Source organism: Enoplosus armatus, chromosome 6 (assembly GCF_043641665.1).
Source record: "Enoplosus armatus isolate fEnoArm2 chromosome 6, fEnoArm2.hap1, whole genome shotgun sequence".
NCBI classification, from domain to species: domain Eukaryota; kingdom Metazoa; phylum Chordata; class Actinopteri; order Centrarchiformes; family Enoplosidae; genus Enoplosus; species Enoplosus armatus.
This window is the reverse complement of record NC_092185.1, coordinates 20,125,076-20,140,876: the sequence shown is the minus strand read 5'-3', so window position 1 is coordinate 20,140,876 and position 15,801 is coordinate 20,125,076. Positions and strand designations below refer to the sequence as shown.

Here is a 15,801-nt window from a genome sequence, read left to right as displayed (position 1 = left end):
GTAAACTACAATTCCCATCCAGCTAGACGGCTCCAACGGTCCGAGGACCCCGCCTGAAGAGATTATACAGAATTATGTCAATGTTTAAAATATCTTACCAACTTAATAACTCAGTATACACATTGAACTAGACATGGCCATTTCTTTCTGTTGAGCAAATGCTACCAAACTGTGTTTATAGAATTGATGATTTTAAATTTCACACCGGCGCAAGCCCAGAACCTTCTGTCCAATTTTCGGAGTGTATCATGGCGGCCCAGATGGCGGTAAATTCGGGTATGAACTATATTTCTTTCATTAAGTGTAACTGAATTGCGTTCATTTCTAGCAGTTGCTATTCATTGGTATTTCACAAATAAGCCCATACATATTCGCATTTTAGCGCCAGTTTTGTCGCATGTCATATGTTTTGACCGCATGGTGGTGGATCAATCAAGTTCAGACCCGACTGCTACGCTAACTTAGCCTAGCCTCCAACTAAACGTAACACCTTACGTTTAGGTTAGCTAGGTTAGCGAAGGTTGGTTAAACCGTTAATCAGTGGGCAAACACTGTTACATCTTAACGTTAACACATTTTCACATTAGAACCAATGCCATACAGGCAATACGACTTCTCTGAAGCTGCGCCTGACAGACGGGTCAGCAGACGAGTTTACTTATTTGGAAACAAAACTGAAACAAACTGACTTGGTACAAGCAAATACATGTTTGGCATCATTTCCTGGCACCAGTTACTGTACTTCTGGGTTTCTTTTGTTGGTCCACGCCTAACTCACAGACAAGCTCGCGTGTCGGTTAAGGTCCAGGCTTAAACTAACCTCTGGTTTGATATAACGTTACTCCTGTCAGAGAGCAATGAGTGGGTGTCAGTTGTTTACTGGTGACATTGGTCAGATTTATTTGTACAGACCTGATTAATGTTGCTTAGTGACAGCTAGTTATCCTGGGGATTTGTGATACAATAATCGCTAAATACTACGTGTTATTAAATAATGAGGCAAAATCTACAATAACAAACGTAAAAGGTAAAAGGCTCAAGCCTAATGTAATATTAAGTCAATCACATGCCCATCTTTCATCAAACTGTATGGTGTGTATGTTACATCAGTATCATATCTGTACTGGTTATTACTGTTTGTTGCAGTCTAAAAGAGCTTCACAATGTCAACATCATGAAAAAGTCACTTTACAACATCAGTCCTGTCAGTCTTTTACGTCAGATTGTACAGGACTATTTATTGCATAACAAAAGTTCACTTACAGTGTGCTGCCAGAATAGAATTTGACTTTTGCCAAAATTGAGTCATGATATGTGTATATGTTGTATACAATAGGAGTGGTAAAAATCAGTTCTGTGCATGTGTGGTGAGACAAGACCTTTTTTGAAAACCGATTTACCCACCCAGGAGCCAGTCTGTGGGGGCCGCTGAAGGAGTTGTGGGAGACGGTGGACGGGGCAGTGCTGAGGAGACAGCCAGAGAGCGTCCACCTCCTGGACCTGCAGCTGAAGAAACACAAAGCACATTTTCTCTCACTCTTTAGGAACCCGGTGAGATGCTGAGCAAACACAAACACATCCTTTGTAATGACTTGTCATTTAATATTTGAATGTTACAATAGGAGTCTTCATGTGTAGCCTGCAACTTCCTTGGTGCAGACAGACATTTTCTGATATACATGGTGTCTTCTGAGACGCTAATGTTAATAACATCAAGTCTTCTCTTAATTTTCAGCCAAAGAGTGCAGAGCAGAGAGAGAAGGTGCGTAAAGCCAGCACAGAAGGCATCGCCATCCAAGGTCAGCAGGGGTCGCGTCTCCTTCCAGAGCAGCTTCTCAAAGAGGCCTTCATCCTGAGTGATTTGTTTGATATTGGAGAGTTGGCAGCTTTGGAGCTTCTGTTGGCAGGTAAAGTGGGCATAAGAAAAAGCAAATTAAGAAAGTCATGCAGGAAGCTTGGTGACAGTGTATTATGTTGTATTTTGTGTTATAGATACAGCACTCACATTAGTTTATAATGGCTATTTTGTTTTGGTTTGTCCTGATCAAATCCATGGCTTGGAGACTTGCATGACTCTCAGTAGTAAAGACATTTCCTATCTATCTATATTTCACACAGTTGATTCTCTGAATATATTTGTCTTTCTCCAGGTGAGCACCAGCAGCCCCATTTTCCAGGTCTGACACGAGGTCTAGTAGCTGTGCTGCTCTACTGGGATGGAAAGCTTTGTGTGGCCAACTCCCTGCGCACACTCATCCAGTCACGCCATGGCAAGACCTTCACCCTGGACCTGAGGTAACAATGCTATCTACAAATCTACATACAGAGAATGACAGGTGCTTTTAAAGGTCCACATGATGAGCCTCTTATTGTCCTGTTGTTTTTTTGTCTTGATACCCATCTGTTCTTGTTATTGACCTGTGCTGTTGTTTGTTTTCTCACTCAGTGGAGAGCTGGTGGCTTTGACGACGCGTTTTACAGATGAACTGATGAACCAGGGTCTGACCAAACGCATCCTAACCTTGGTGTCAGAGATAAATGTGACGCGTGAGTTCGAACGGCTGCAGAAGGAACGCGGCCTGGGCAACGAGAAGCACAGGAAAGAGGTGGGAGCAAATCTTGTGTGTTAATTTGAAACCGAAATAATCATCTTCACAAAGTATTAATTTTCAATCATACTTGACTCGAGCAAAGCCAGTACATTTCTGTTGTAGCTGGAGTATAAACATGGAGTGGAGGAATATACGGAGAGGAATATGGACAACATTTAACTCCATCTCTCGTCCCCAGGTTTCTGACCTCATCAAAGAATCCCGACAGGCCCTGGCAGACAGCCTGTTTTCATGGACCTGCCAATCACCTTTGACTAAAGATGACACCCTGGCTCTTATTGGCCACCTGGAGACAGTGACAGCTCAAGCTGATGGCTCACTGGACAGTGTGAACCTGGCTCTGGTCATGGCGCTGCTCTACTGCCTGGATGTCAGCTTCGTAGAACAGGGAACAGAAGATAGAGATGGTGAGAACATGTTAAATACATATAATGTCTATCATTTTAACTTTAATTGAACTTACCACTTGTTGCTATGCATAAGATTGCTGTTAGTTTCCGTGTTTTGCTTTTATAGATAGTGAAGGATTATCTCCGTGTGTTGTCTCTAGATCTGCTCCAGGCACTGCCGTTGCTGACTGAGAGGCAGTATGTGTCTGCAGTGCACAGTCGTCTCATGGACGGCCAGCCGTGGAAGCTTCCAGGCCTGCAGGCTGTGTGTCGACTGGCCTGGGCTTTGTCTCTCAGAGTTCTTTCTCAGCTACCACAGGGATGTGGTAAGGGCCCCATTTCTTGGACATGCATTAAATATGCCTACTAGCTGTTTGAAGGAATATGAGTTCTCAAACATAGTAGCCATTTAAATGTAGTATGTATGTTTGTATGTGTGTGTGTGCTTTGCAGCCCTGGTTGAGTTCACGGAGGCAGACGAGGCTCTGGCTGACCAGGCTCTACTGGGAGATGTCTTCCTGTTTATGAAGGAGGGCATGCTGGGATGTGAGAGTTTTGCCCAGGAAGAGTTTTACATCCGCCGCCTCCATTCACTCATCACAGACTTCCTGGCACTCATGCCAATGAAGGTGAGAGACGTCTACCTCCAATGTTTATACTTAAGTAAGAAGTTAATTTGTATGGATATCATGTTGTAATGTCAGCTTGTCTGAATTAGACATTCTCTGATTAGTTATCAGGTTGTAGTTCTGTTATTTTGCATACTGATTTATATTATTTAATTAACATCTTATTGTTGTCTTTGTAGGTGAAACAGCTTCGTAACCGTGCTGATGAGGATGCCCGCCTGGTGCACATGTCCCTACAGATGGACAGTGAGCTTCCATCATCGCTACGCAAGGACTTAGACCACCTCATGATCCTTGTTAGTCTTTTTCACAAACCCATGCACACACATCAGCTAACATCACTTTTTTACATTTTAAAGGTTTAACAGTAATATTATCTCAAATGGAGATACCGATAGCAGGAGTAGAATAAGCTTCAACTCCTACATGTGTGTAGAAGTTTGTCACAGTGTTGGTTACTGCTTTGTCTTTGCAGATAGGAGAGTTTTATAGTAAGGACTCATTTGGGTTGGAGTTGGGTCTGGAGTTCTGGTGTCCCACAGAGTCTCTCCAACACACCTCCCTACAGGGATCCTACCTGGGAATGGCGCTGCAAAGGCCTCCACATAAACAGGTAAGAGCTGTATATTTCTGACCCCTGGTTGCACTAAACTAAATTCACTAAATTCTCCTCACATGAAGAGTTGTAGTGAAACGTATAGAAGAATTCCAAAATGTTATAGTTGGATCACTTGGATTTTGGCTGTCGGGAGAGAAGCATGTTTTGCATGCCATTTACTTCTTTCTGTTGAAAGTTTTTTTTGTATGCTTTGATGCAGGTGGTTCTGTCCAAGTTTGTGCGTCAGATGGGAGACCTTCTGCCCTCCACCCTCTATATCTCCTATCTCCGCATGCTAAAAGGCCTCGCCAATGGTCCTCAGTGTGCTCACTACTGCTTCAGCCTGCTTAAAACCAACGGAGCCACTCACAGTAAGAGCAGATTGTTGATTGAAACTGAACATTTGCTGTGCAGGTTGGCCTTTTGGCAAGGACAAATTGATTGGATTTTGTGGTAATCTGGATTGGGATTTACTGCCATTAGAGTATTATTTCGTAGTTCAGTTGTGAATATGAAAGGAATGATGAGACTTTCAAATTCTAATTTATTTAACTTCAAATTTAGGTGATATGGACATCAGACTCTAAAAGCCTATTGCTTTATTGTTTTAAACATATCCAAATGAATACCAACTAACTTCATGTACATATATGCAGGTGACAACATGCAGGGAGTCTCCGGCAGCCCTGTGTCTTGGGAACACTTTTTTCACTCCCTTATGCTCTACCATGAGAACCTGCGACGAGACTTTCCAAATCCAGATGCAGCACAGTACCGCCACCCACCACTAAGGGGCATCACTCAAAGAGAGCTGGACGGACTCACCTCATTTTTGCAACTGCTCACCACCATCATTACATGGGTATGGTACAACAATTCACTAGAAGGATGAGAACATTTGGTTGTGTCCTCATAGCGTCAACATTGAGGTCAAGATTAATGTGTGATCAATTTATTTTGAATTCCTTATATATTCACATTGTGCCTTGGAAAACTATTCAGATTGCTGAGATTGTTCTCATCTAACTGTGTGTGTGTGTGTGTGTGTGTGTGTGTGTGTGTGTGTGTGTGTGTGTGTGTGTGTGTGTTATGTTTTTTCCCTAGAGTGAAAATGCTCGACTGGCATTGTGTGAGCATCCCCAGTGGACCCCAGTTGTAGTGATGTTGGGGTTGCTACAGTGCAGTGTTCCTCCTGTCCTGAAGGCCGAGCTCATGCACTGCCTGGCAGCCTTTGGGAAGTCACCAGAGATCGCTGCTTCACTCTGGCAGTCACTGGAGTACACGCAGGTTAGCCTTTATAAATGAATGGAACAATTTTAGTTGATGATTTTATGAGAAGAAGGAGAGTGTGCCTTTTGTTATATGAAGTATGAACATAATTACTGAACGCATTTGATGTCTATATAAAGCTCAGCTAACCCTAAAACTGCAAACTGTCAGTCATATTATCAGAGTAGCTGACAGATTTTCTCGACTGGCAAGTCTGTTCTCTTATCTTTTATCTAAAGCACTAAATTCATGTAGTGTTATGACATTGTTTTGAGTTTTGCAGCTTTTTGTGTAGTCAGATATTTTTGTATCAGATTCAAAGTTTTGTAACTTCATGTTCTTTTTCACAGATCCTTCAGACAGTGCGAGCCCCAGGACAGAGGCAGGCAGCTGGAATTGAGGTGAGCCTTTTGTGGTTAGTGAATGTGATGCTGGATTCCCAATTCGAAGGGAAGTTTTGAATTTTTATCTCTCAACTTCAAGATAGGCAAATAAGATGGTTCATTAGGGGGTACAGAGAGCAATGAGACCACATCGGGCTGCCAGGATCATTTTGTATTTGTCTGCCTTGAGACATTTGACGGCCAAAGGGAATGTTTTTAAGACCCAAATGTGTTGTTGTGATGCAAAGTAATGCAGACAGGAAGTGAGTGAGTTCTTCTCTTTGACTGTTGTGTTTTGGTAAAATTAGACTTGATCTCTCATCAGTGTGAAAACCTTCTTGTTCAAAAGTTATATAACCTGTAAGGAGATGCATATTTCGGTGGCTAACTTTGTGATTTGTTTTTTTTTTTGGCTGTCAGGTGGAGCTGAACGAGATCGAGTCAAGCTGTGAGGAGTATCCCCTGACACGAGGCTTCTGTCATCTGACCAGCACATTGGTCGAGAGCAGCCTGCCTGTCAATTTAGGGGCGGGGCTACGAGTGCCAGGCTTCCAGCCCTACCTGAACTTCTTGCGCGACGCTGTGTTCCTCCCTTTCCCCACCAGAGCATATCGCCGTCCAGCTGAGAAGGTAAAGTGCTGTGTAGTGCTCTCCCTGTGTCTTTACAAGGTGAAGACATGTAGCTGCAGCATGCATGTGCGTATTTGAACCACTCATACATCTGTTCATGTGTTTCCTTTTTTCCTTTGCCATCTCTCAGTGGGAGGTTGCTGATGCGGTCCTGGAGGTGTTCCACAAGCTGCTGCGGGACTACGAGCCCCAGCCGTCAGACTTTGTCCAGGAGATGGTGGAGCTGCAGGGCGAGCAGGTCCTGGCCTACAAGCCCCCCGGCCACAGCATCATGTTCCACCTGCTCAACGACTCGCCCATGCTGGCCCTCTGCCTCAGCCTGCTGGAGGAGGGTGTCCGCCAGCTGGACACCTATGCACCCTTCCCTGGTGAGAGGACATATGCTGCCGCTCTCGGAGAAAGAGGGACTGTTTGTGTGTGTGTGTTTGTTCTGACGACATGCTCCATCACTCTCCTCCTACAGGTAAGAAGCACTTGGAGTCGGCGGTGCTGCACTGCCTGCGTCTGCTGGACTTGGCTCTGCAGAAGGAGGTGGTGTTCATGGACCTCCTCAGGGAGAGCCAGGCCTCCCTGCTGGTTTCGCCCTTGGAGCAGCTTCTCCAGGGGGTCAGTCCTCAAACTCGAAGGGCCGATCACATAGTCAATATTGCCAGGTAAGGGCATCCAGGTTTTAACACCAACTGTGGTGTACAACCCCTCTCTTTCCTGTATCTCTCCATGCTTTACTATGTAGAAGAGTTGAAATGTTATAAAGCCTCATCAGAAATCATTGTAGGTTATATTTAAGATAAACAACTCTTTTTAAAGGGCTAATTTGTTCAGAATGGGTTTAACTATGTTTGTCCCTTGCAGGTATCTGTACCACAGCAGCTCCAACCCAGAGGCTGCCTTCCAGAGTGCCAAGATCCTGCGTCGCATCGCCAACTACCCCAACATTCAGAATAGGCTGGTGGGAGATTTCACACATGACCAGGTATACAAGTCTCAAATCTTAACGAATGAAAAATACTTTTCCCACAAAGCTTCAGGATATTTCACAAAATGATGAGCAGTAAGCAAAAGAAAAGTTTTGTACAGTAGTTTTATATATTATTTCAAGTAGAATAAAATAAAAAAAATTTTGTTGACTTGACCACTATTTTTGTCTCCGTCCCTCAGTCTGTGAGTGACAAGCTCATGGCAGGCTTTGTGGAGTGTTTGGACAATGAAGAGGCAGAGGAAGGAGCAGAGAAAGAAGATGGTGAGAGACGTCGTGTTGTCTTTAAAAAAAAAAGAAGAATGTAATCGGATTAAAAACTGTACCATATTCTGTGTTTGATTTAAATCCTGCTGTTTTAATACTGTGAAAGCTAAACTTGTGTTTCATAGCTGTCACCTACTTCATTACCCCCCAAAATCCAGACTCTGATCCACAAAAGAAGGTTGCAAGAATCCGACATGAAACCCAGATCCATATCCTGAACCTGCTCATCACCTCTTTGGAGCTGAAGACGCCCAACCTGGCCCTGTATCTTTTGGGCTATGAAGTCAAGAAGCCTGTGTCCTCCACCAACCTCCAGGACCCAGGTCAGACCGCACGTCCATTTTGATGGCTGTTGTGATTTTTGCAATATTTGTGGGGTCCTGGTTTGGATGGAAAAGGGATCAGATGTTCTGAGTTGATGGTGCACTTGTGTGTTACAGGTGTGTTGGGATGTCCACGGAGCTGCCTGCACGCCATCCTGAGTCTGCTGCAGAGAGGCACTGAGAAGAGATCAGGACCTGTACTCACACAGCAGGCCCCACACCTGGCTGAACTCTGCTACCAGGTATTCCTCATCGTCTGCTCAAAATGCCCAGAAATGAGGCACTTTGACGTGGAGATCAGTCTCTGTAGTGAGAGATGTAGCACAGTATCACCTCCCATTTTTGCTTTTTATGCAAAATGGATTGAATGATTGATTTGCGTGTCTCTGTCATTGTCTCACTCTCTCAGGTGATCTACCAGCTGTGTGCCTGCCCAGACACATCAGGACCCACCATGCGCTATTTGAGGACCAGCCAGGATTTCCTGTTCTCTCACCTGCAGCACCTACCCTTCATCCTGCCTAGTGAGCACTAAAATATATAATAACAAAAGCATTAGGGCTGTGATGAATGAAAGACATCAACAACAAAGAGGCAGCAAATGCAGAAACATTAATAGAAATTAGTGGTTTTGTATTTCAGCTGAAAGAAAATTCTGATTTGATAATGATTTTAAAATGGTTTTAATATTTCAAAGCCATGTGCACTATGTCACTGATGAAATGTGAATGTGGGCGTGTTGATGAAAATACAAGGAAAGCACATCTTTTCATTGTCGCGATTCTACTTTCTGCTCTCCTCAGGTAATCAGATCGCTGCCCTCTCCCAGATGTCTTGGCTCATGAAAACAGCTGCAATTGAGCTGAGAGTGACCTCACTGAACCGCCAGCGTTCACACACACAGCACCTCGTCAGCCTCCTGTTGGATGACCAGCCACACACTCAACACACAGGTATATTTGTTGTGTTTTTGTGGGTCTAAAAGGCTTAAAATTCAGTTTAATTCTCCACATATTAGAGGATGAGGATACACATTTCAATTTATACACACTTTTTGAAACAACTGAATGAATTCTGGCCTTTTGTTTTTAATGTTTATTGTTTAAAATATCTTAAAATTTAAAATTGCCAAAACCTGCTGATACTCAAAGTGAATATACAAAAGTAATGATCCCACACCCTCACATGCACACGTAAACTCCCAATCACCATGACCACACAACAAATCTCATTAATCCATGAACCTAAGAACCTCATAATTCTTCTTCTTTTTAGCTGATGGGGAATCAGGCATGGAGGAAGAAACCAGATCAGTCAGCGGTTTCCTGCATTTTGACACAGTTTCTAAAGGTTTGTGCCACCTTAGTACACATTTTAAATCAAATATTGTTAGCTAAATGCTATAAACATTTAAGGAGTCTTCACACACTTGAAGTTTTGAGTAATTTATTCAAGCTGTCATTTAAGGCTTTTTGAGGTTCTTTTAATATCATACCAGATTGGTTTTGACGTTTACTCTCATCTTGTCCTTGTTTGATGGCATCAGTGCGCAGGAAGCTGCTGAGTGTGCTGGACGCCATTGATTTCAGCCAGGACATGCCTGAGCTGCTGCAGCTGGACTTCTTTGAGCGCACTCAGATAGAACAGGTGATCTCCAACTGTGAGCATGTTAATGAGCAGGGACACACTGTGTGCAACGTTAAGGTGAGTTTCCAGGTTGAACACGTAATCTTCTCTGTTGTGTTGTTTCAACTTGTTTTTTGAGTTTCATGTGTCATATTTTGTTTTGAATTGTCCTCACAGTTGCTACATAGAGTGCTGGTTGCTGAGGTGAATGCACTGCAGGGAATGGCAGCCATTGGACAGAGGCCCCTGCTAATGGAGGTGAGTGAACTAAAACTAATGGGACTTCATTTTTGTGTAATTTAGTGACATGTTGTGGGGCAGGAATAACCAAAAGTTACAGTCCACTGCTTGATGGCTCCTCTTTTTTAATTGCTCCTTTTGACCAATATTGTGATTGAAATTGCTTTTAAAGCTAAACATTTTTTTGCCCACACTCACCTTTGTCCTTGGGTTCGTTCTTCTAGGAGGTGAACTCCATCCTGCAGCAGGTGGTGGAACGCAATCGTGTCCGTAGGAGTTTGAGTGCAAAGCGGCATGCGCTGCGGTCCTGGAGGAGCCTGGTGGAGACGCTGCTGACCGCCTGCCCTGCTGATCTCATACCTGCTGATGACAGGCAGCTCATCATCAGAGACCTGCTGCTAGACCTGCATGATAAGGTCAGTGAGGATGTTTGGACTCATCATTTCATGTGTATTGATAAATTGCGAATACGTTCCTATAAGAGCTGACAAATCTCCACGTTATCATAACAACTAAATGGAAACGTTGGTTTGCATTGTCCAGGTGTTATCTGAGGATGCAGCAGGAGAACTGATGCCCATTGTTGCTGGGGCAGTCTTCACTCTGACAGCCCACCTCAGCCAATCGGTCCTGTCTGAGCAGCAGCAGGGGGTGGGATTAGAAACATCCTCTGGCTTTGCCTCCATCGCCAACTCCGCCCTGCATCTGATTCTCCGCAAGCTGCTGGACTTCATTCTTTGTACCGGTCAGTGATGACTTAAAACTGCTTTCACTCATAAATCCACATTTCTCACATGGGAAATTTTGCTAGCACAAACTTAAAGGTTAGATTTTATAGTATTGTCTTTTTCACTTTAAGGAGGTGGATATCAGCGTCTGCGTGCTCACTTGTATGGCTCTCTGCTGTACTACCTTCAAATCGCCCAGAAACCTGAGGAACCAGACACTCTGCAGACAGGTACAACACAGAAACATTCATACAGATGGTCTGGAACTAAATCCCTAATCTGGTGTTATTTCAAGGGACAATGTAAAGATGTTGTCATCTGAGAAAATCTCTCCCTCCATCCCTCCAGCAGGGAAGGCAATGTGGGAGCGTCTCACAGCCCCTGAAGATAGTTTCTCCAAACTGCAGAGAGAGAACCTCGCCATCATTGAGAGCTATGGCAAGTCTCTCATGGAGGTGGTGTGTCGAGACGCCTGTGACGGCCATGAAATAAGCAGGGTAAGAGCCAAACATCAACAATATGACTCATTTACCTTTTCTTAAAATTAAACTTTAAAGCATGTGAAATTACAAAGGTCTGTTCAGAGGCTATATACACAGCTGAGACAAATACCTCTATATTTTTTGACTACGTAGCCAGGCTTATTTTACATTCATTGCTTGCTTTTTCATTCTTGTTTCCTCTCCCTTTCTGTCAGATGTTGGCTCTGGCGGTGCTGGACCGGATCCTGTCCATAGACCGTCAGAATCAGTGGCTGGTTTACGTCTGCAACAGTGGCTACCTGCGGTCGCTAGTAGAGAGCCTGAGACAGGATGACGCCGCCTTGCAGAGCCTGCTCACACCTCAGCCACCCCTCCTCAAACCACTCTACATATATGAGAGCAAAATGGTGAGGAGATGTGCACTTAAACAGACACATGATGTTTTTCTAAAGTCTGACTCCACCGGAGTTAAAGGAGGCCCCATAGGATTAGTAGCCTCTGTCTGAAGCCTGTGTAAGTGCGCTACAAACTCTGCTGTGTGTTTTCAGGCTCTGCTGACTCGTGTGGCTAAGACGGGCCAGGGAGCTGTGGAGCTGCTGCGCTGTGGGCTGGTGGCGCAGCTGATAGAGTGCCAGGTGTTTGACATGGTACCTGACAGCGATGCACACAGGTATGGATGAGGAAGGGGAAGGTGTGTTTTTATTGTCATGAAATTGTGATGTTGTTGATTTATTGTTTTTTGAATGAAATATACTCAGAAGTACATTTCTTACATTCAGACCTGACTCCTCAATTGGTTTTACATTGATTTAAAGAATGAAATACTATTTGTTTGGATGGTAATTCCTCACTAATGCAACATAATTAAAAGCTTCTTAGTTGCAAGTAGAAAAGTCAGGCAGTTTTAGAATTGAACAGGTTGGTATAGTGCGTCGGCAACTTGCTCCTCAAGGATGTAAATATTAAATAAATGTTTTTTTGCTTCATTGAGATGCATTTAATTGACTTTAGCTTATTCCCTCTCGTCCAAATATCCTCTGTTCTTAAGGTGTCTGTGTATAGTATTAAGTCTGTGTCTGTTCCCTTGTGGTCTCCAGGGGGATGAGGGACCCATCAGGCTTCATCCCCAGCCCTATGGACCGCTACAGGCAGATTCTCTTACCGACCCTGAGGCTCTTTCAGGTGATTCTGACCTCTACCACCATGAATCACCAGCAGGGGGCGGCACAGGTAAATGCACAACAAGTGATATGAAGAAAACTGTTATTTTTGGTGGATTTAAAAAAAAAAAAAAATCTTACCTACTGAAAATCCTAAAAGTCAGTATGTTATTAAGTCCATTACCTCATAAATGCTGTCTTGCTGACTCTGTAGACTTTAGTTGGGGTAAATGCTGTAGATATTTATCTTTTATCAGCTGGATAGCAAGTGCCAAGAAAAAGAGTTCAGGTTTTATTTGATCATGGTAGTTTCATGAAAATTACAAACAGCTTTATAAACATTGCACTTACATTCTAACTTTCTCTTTTTCTGTGTGTGTGTGTAGGTTCTCCAGTGGCTGATAGTCCATGCAGACACCATCCAGTCCCTGTTGCGCTGTCAGGAGCTCAGTATGGGAGCTTTGCAGGAGCTCTCTTTGCTGACAGGCATCATCAGTAAGACGGCTCTGCCAGGTACAACAATAAACAATTAACCTTCCTTCTTTATTCACTTTGCTATCTGTAATATTTTTCCATTTCCATTGTGCCACCACATATTCATACATCAGAGACTCAGTGAATGGTGTTGTCTGTGTACTGCTTGGTCTCCCAGGTGCCCTTGAGATGGGTGGGGAGGTCAGCAGTGCTGCTCTTCTGGAGTTTCAGGGTCACATCAACAGATTCCAGGTAAGATAGCCGCCACTGTCTTTATCATGTAGTGTATATGTGTTTTTGTTGGTGTCTTCTGTGTCGCTGCTAAAGCACACGCATTCCAATGTGTGAATTGTACGGTTGATAATATGTATGTGTTTTTTTTAGCGTCTCTGTCTTTCCCTGCTTTGCCGTCTGGCTGGGGGAGAGCGAGACAGGTTGCTGAAGCAGGCGGAGATCGCTGCACCTGGAGACTCAGCAGAAAGACGAGAGGAGATGGAGGTTGCCATGCAGCAGGTCAGACAAAAAGCATTCTATAAATGCAGTAGGAAGAGATATATGATTTTGTAATTCCTGTGTAAATGTAAGTAGTGTATTCCTGGTAAGAAGAATACCTTTCACACATTCCAACAGTATAAATGGATAAAAATAGCTCTGAAACAATGTGTGTGGAGGCTTGTATAGTGCACAGTCATGATTATTCATCAGTACTCCCTTGCCAGTGACCTGAGAGGTGCTGTCCTCTGTTCCCAGGTGTGTGCTAACATCATGGAGTACTGCCAAACCCTGCTGCTGCAGAGCTCAGCCCAGGCCCAGTTCAGCATCTGCCTCTTCAGCCCGTCAGGCTGCGAGCCAGCTGGCAGGGACGGAGGGCGCACAGGTCAGTGATATTCTGCTCAGGAATTTGACTCATGTCACTGTATGAACAGGTCATACTTTCTTCAGTTTTACAGTATTAGTCCCCTCATGTTTGTAAAAAGTCCTTTTCAGTGTCAGCATTTTCAACAGAACTTGTCGGCTTCCACAAGCATGAGACTGAACCGTGGCTTTTGTTTTTTAAGATCTGTCATCCACTCTGCCGTCAATGGCTTACTCCCGGGCCCCCAGCCTGGGTCTGGTCATGTACCTGCTGAAGAACAGCGCAGCAGATTTCTTCCGGTTCCACCAGAGTCACAGACAAAGCCTGGGCAAGCTGCAGAGCCTGGATCAGCTGCCCCCTGAGGAGCTTAAGGAGGTAATGATGGACCAATACATTCGCTCTGCCTCACGCTCACCACACTGCTGTACACACTGAGCCAACAGTTTTTCCCTCATAAATGGTTCATTTTAATAGTCAAAGTAAACAAAGGCATTAATAAAAAGTAACTATGATGCACCTTATTGGCTCCAACATGCATTGTCTTCAGTTCTAACCACAGACATCTTCTTTGTAGTTGTGCCAAGGCCTGGTGTCAGGCCCAGGAGGGGTGGAGAAAATCTCATCAGTCCAGAGGAGCTTGCTTGCCAAGAGACGGCTGGTCCAGCTTATCAACAACAGAGCCAAGCTGCTGGCCCTGTGCTCCTGTATCCTTTGGCTCCTTGCAGGCTTAGTTGTAGTCACAGGACTACAGCGTTTAACTTAACAAGTTTGACCCCTTTACAGCACACCAGAATAAAAACTCACAAATCAATTCGCATATTGTCCACCAATAGGTTATTGTATATTATAATAACACCATGTGGAAATGCCACATCTTGAATTGCAATGATTTGCCTTGACCTGTCTGTTCCTCAGACGTTATTGAAACCTGCTTGTTTGTGTTGTGGCGCCACCTGGAGTACTACCTGTTGCACTGTACTCCCACCGACCCCAAGGACTCCCTGTTGCCTGGAGCCAGTTTGTATAGATCACGCCTCACAGACGGTGAGAAAAGATGCTACAGATATGTGCACATTAAAGCCAGGCTTGGAATCAGTCTTAATTAGAAAGAGTGGAATAGCTTGATTGCTAAGTTGAATATCTATTTTCTTCAGACTCGTTTGGCGGGTTGCAGGCAAGTGGAGGTCGTGGCCTTGGCCTATCCCGAGTCAGCCAGCAAGACCTAGACCTGGTAAGAAATGGCTGTTAGCTGGCAGCCAGCTGTGTGTAATGTTGTTTATGCTGCTCTGACAAACATCATGTTGTGTTGTCCATTGCGTCTGAACCACCTACATTATTCCTGATCCCTCTGTCTTGTCTCCTGTGTGTGAGTGCAGCTGAAGAGTGACATGGCGGCAGGTTTCGGAGAGGCCCTGCAGAGGAAGCTGCTGGAGGTGGAGGGCTTGTACAGCCAGGTCCGCTCCCGCTACACCTTCATCCAGGCCCTGGTTCGCAGGATCCGTGGCCTGCTCCGACAGCCCAAAAGCTGAGACAGATGCACGCAAATGCAAAGACTGGCCAAGACCCAAATTCTCAGTTTCTTATTGAATGAAAACCAGAAAACTACAAGGGACTCCAACTCTCTGTCAGTTTGCTTTTTCTGGCAGTGTCACTCCTTTGTACGGACATGTTTGCAGCTCCTCTCTTTTGAGTATTTTGGGATGTCAACGCCATCACAACACGTGGAGCATTCTGTGTGAGCAGTCTTAATTATGTTTGGCTATCGCTGTGCAAGGAGCGTTCCTCAAAGAAGTGAGAAAAAGCAACTTGCACGACACACTTATGAAATTTTTACTTGTTAAAAGAATTTGATATTCTTTTGTTGGCTCTGATTTCCCCTTTCTTCCTTTGTGAAAATAAACTTTTTCTAAATCTGTTAAATACTTGTCTACTTCACACAACGAAGCACCTATAATTAGGTGTGTGTGAGTGTGTGTGTGTGAGTGAGTGAGTAAAAGCTGCAGATATCACCATTCACTTGTCGCACGCATCTTCAGACTATCGACCACTTCTGACAAACAGCACCGACTGACTTCACCTATTTTTACCAGCATGTCTGAGGTGACTCATTGTGAAAAACTCGTTATCGGAAGAAGCAAAACAAGGAACCAAAAGGAGAC

The 15,801-nt window shown here is 44.2% G+C and overlaps 1 protein-coding gene across 3 annotated transcripts; it reads left to right on the top strand.

Moving 5' to 3' along the window:
- The first annotated feature begins 248 nt into the window (after positions 1-248).
- On the top strand, positions 249-15,537 carry nup205 (nucleoporin 205). Of its 3 annotated transcripts, none has more exons than XM_070907080.1 (42): positions 249-276; positions 1,409-1,551; positions 1,736-1,907; positions 2,151-2,295; positions 2,447-2,606; positions 2,791-3,019; positions 3,163-3,327; positions 3,455-3,630; positions 3,810-3,926; positions 4,106-4,243; positions 4,449-4,599; positions 4,885-5,090; positions 5,333-5,515; positions 5,848-5,898; positions 6,301-6,510; positions 6,641-6,878; positions 6,974-7,163; positions 7,363-7,483; positions 7,669-7,750; positions 7,912-8,076; positions 8,194-8,318; positions 8,486-8,600; positions 8,880-9,029; positions 9,352-9,426; positions 9,623-9,780; positions 9,880-9,960; positions 10,167-10,358; positions 10,486-10,687; positions 10,802-10,900; positions 11,022-11,167; positions 11,368-11,559; positions 11,701-11,822; positions 12,250-12,382; positions 12,699-12,825; positions 12,965-13,038; positions 13,171-13,299; positions 13,537-13,642; positions 13,845-14,017; positions 14,217-14,346; positions 14,558-14,674; positions 14,818-14,873; positions 15,019-15,537. In XM_070907080.1, exons 1-42 carry the CDS (start codon positions 249-251, stop codon positions 15,169-15,171), a joined length of 5,925 nt encoding a protein of 1,974 aa, XP_070763181.1. In that variant the 3' UTR covers positions 15,172-15,537. The 3 variants fall into 3 exon arrangements, with proteins under 3 accessions (XP_070763181.1, XP_070763180.1, XP_070763179.1); XM_070907079.1 differs by having other exon boundaries at positions 11,019-11,167; positions 13,537-13,663; positions 14,558-14,686; positions 14,827-14,873; XM_070907078.1 differs by having other exon boundaries at positions 11,019-11,167; positions 13,537-13,663; positions 14,558-14,686; positions 14,797-14,873.
- Positions 15,538-15,801: the final 264 nt, after the last annotated feature.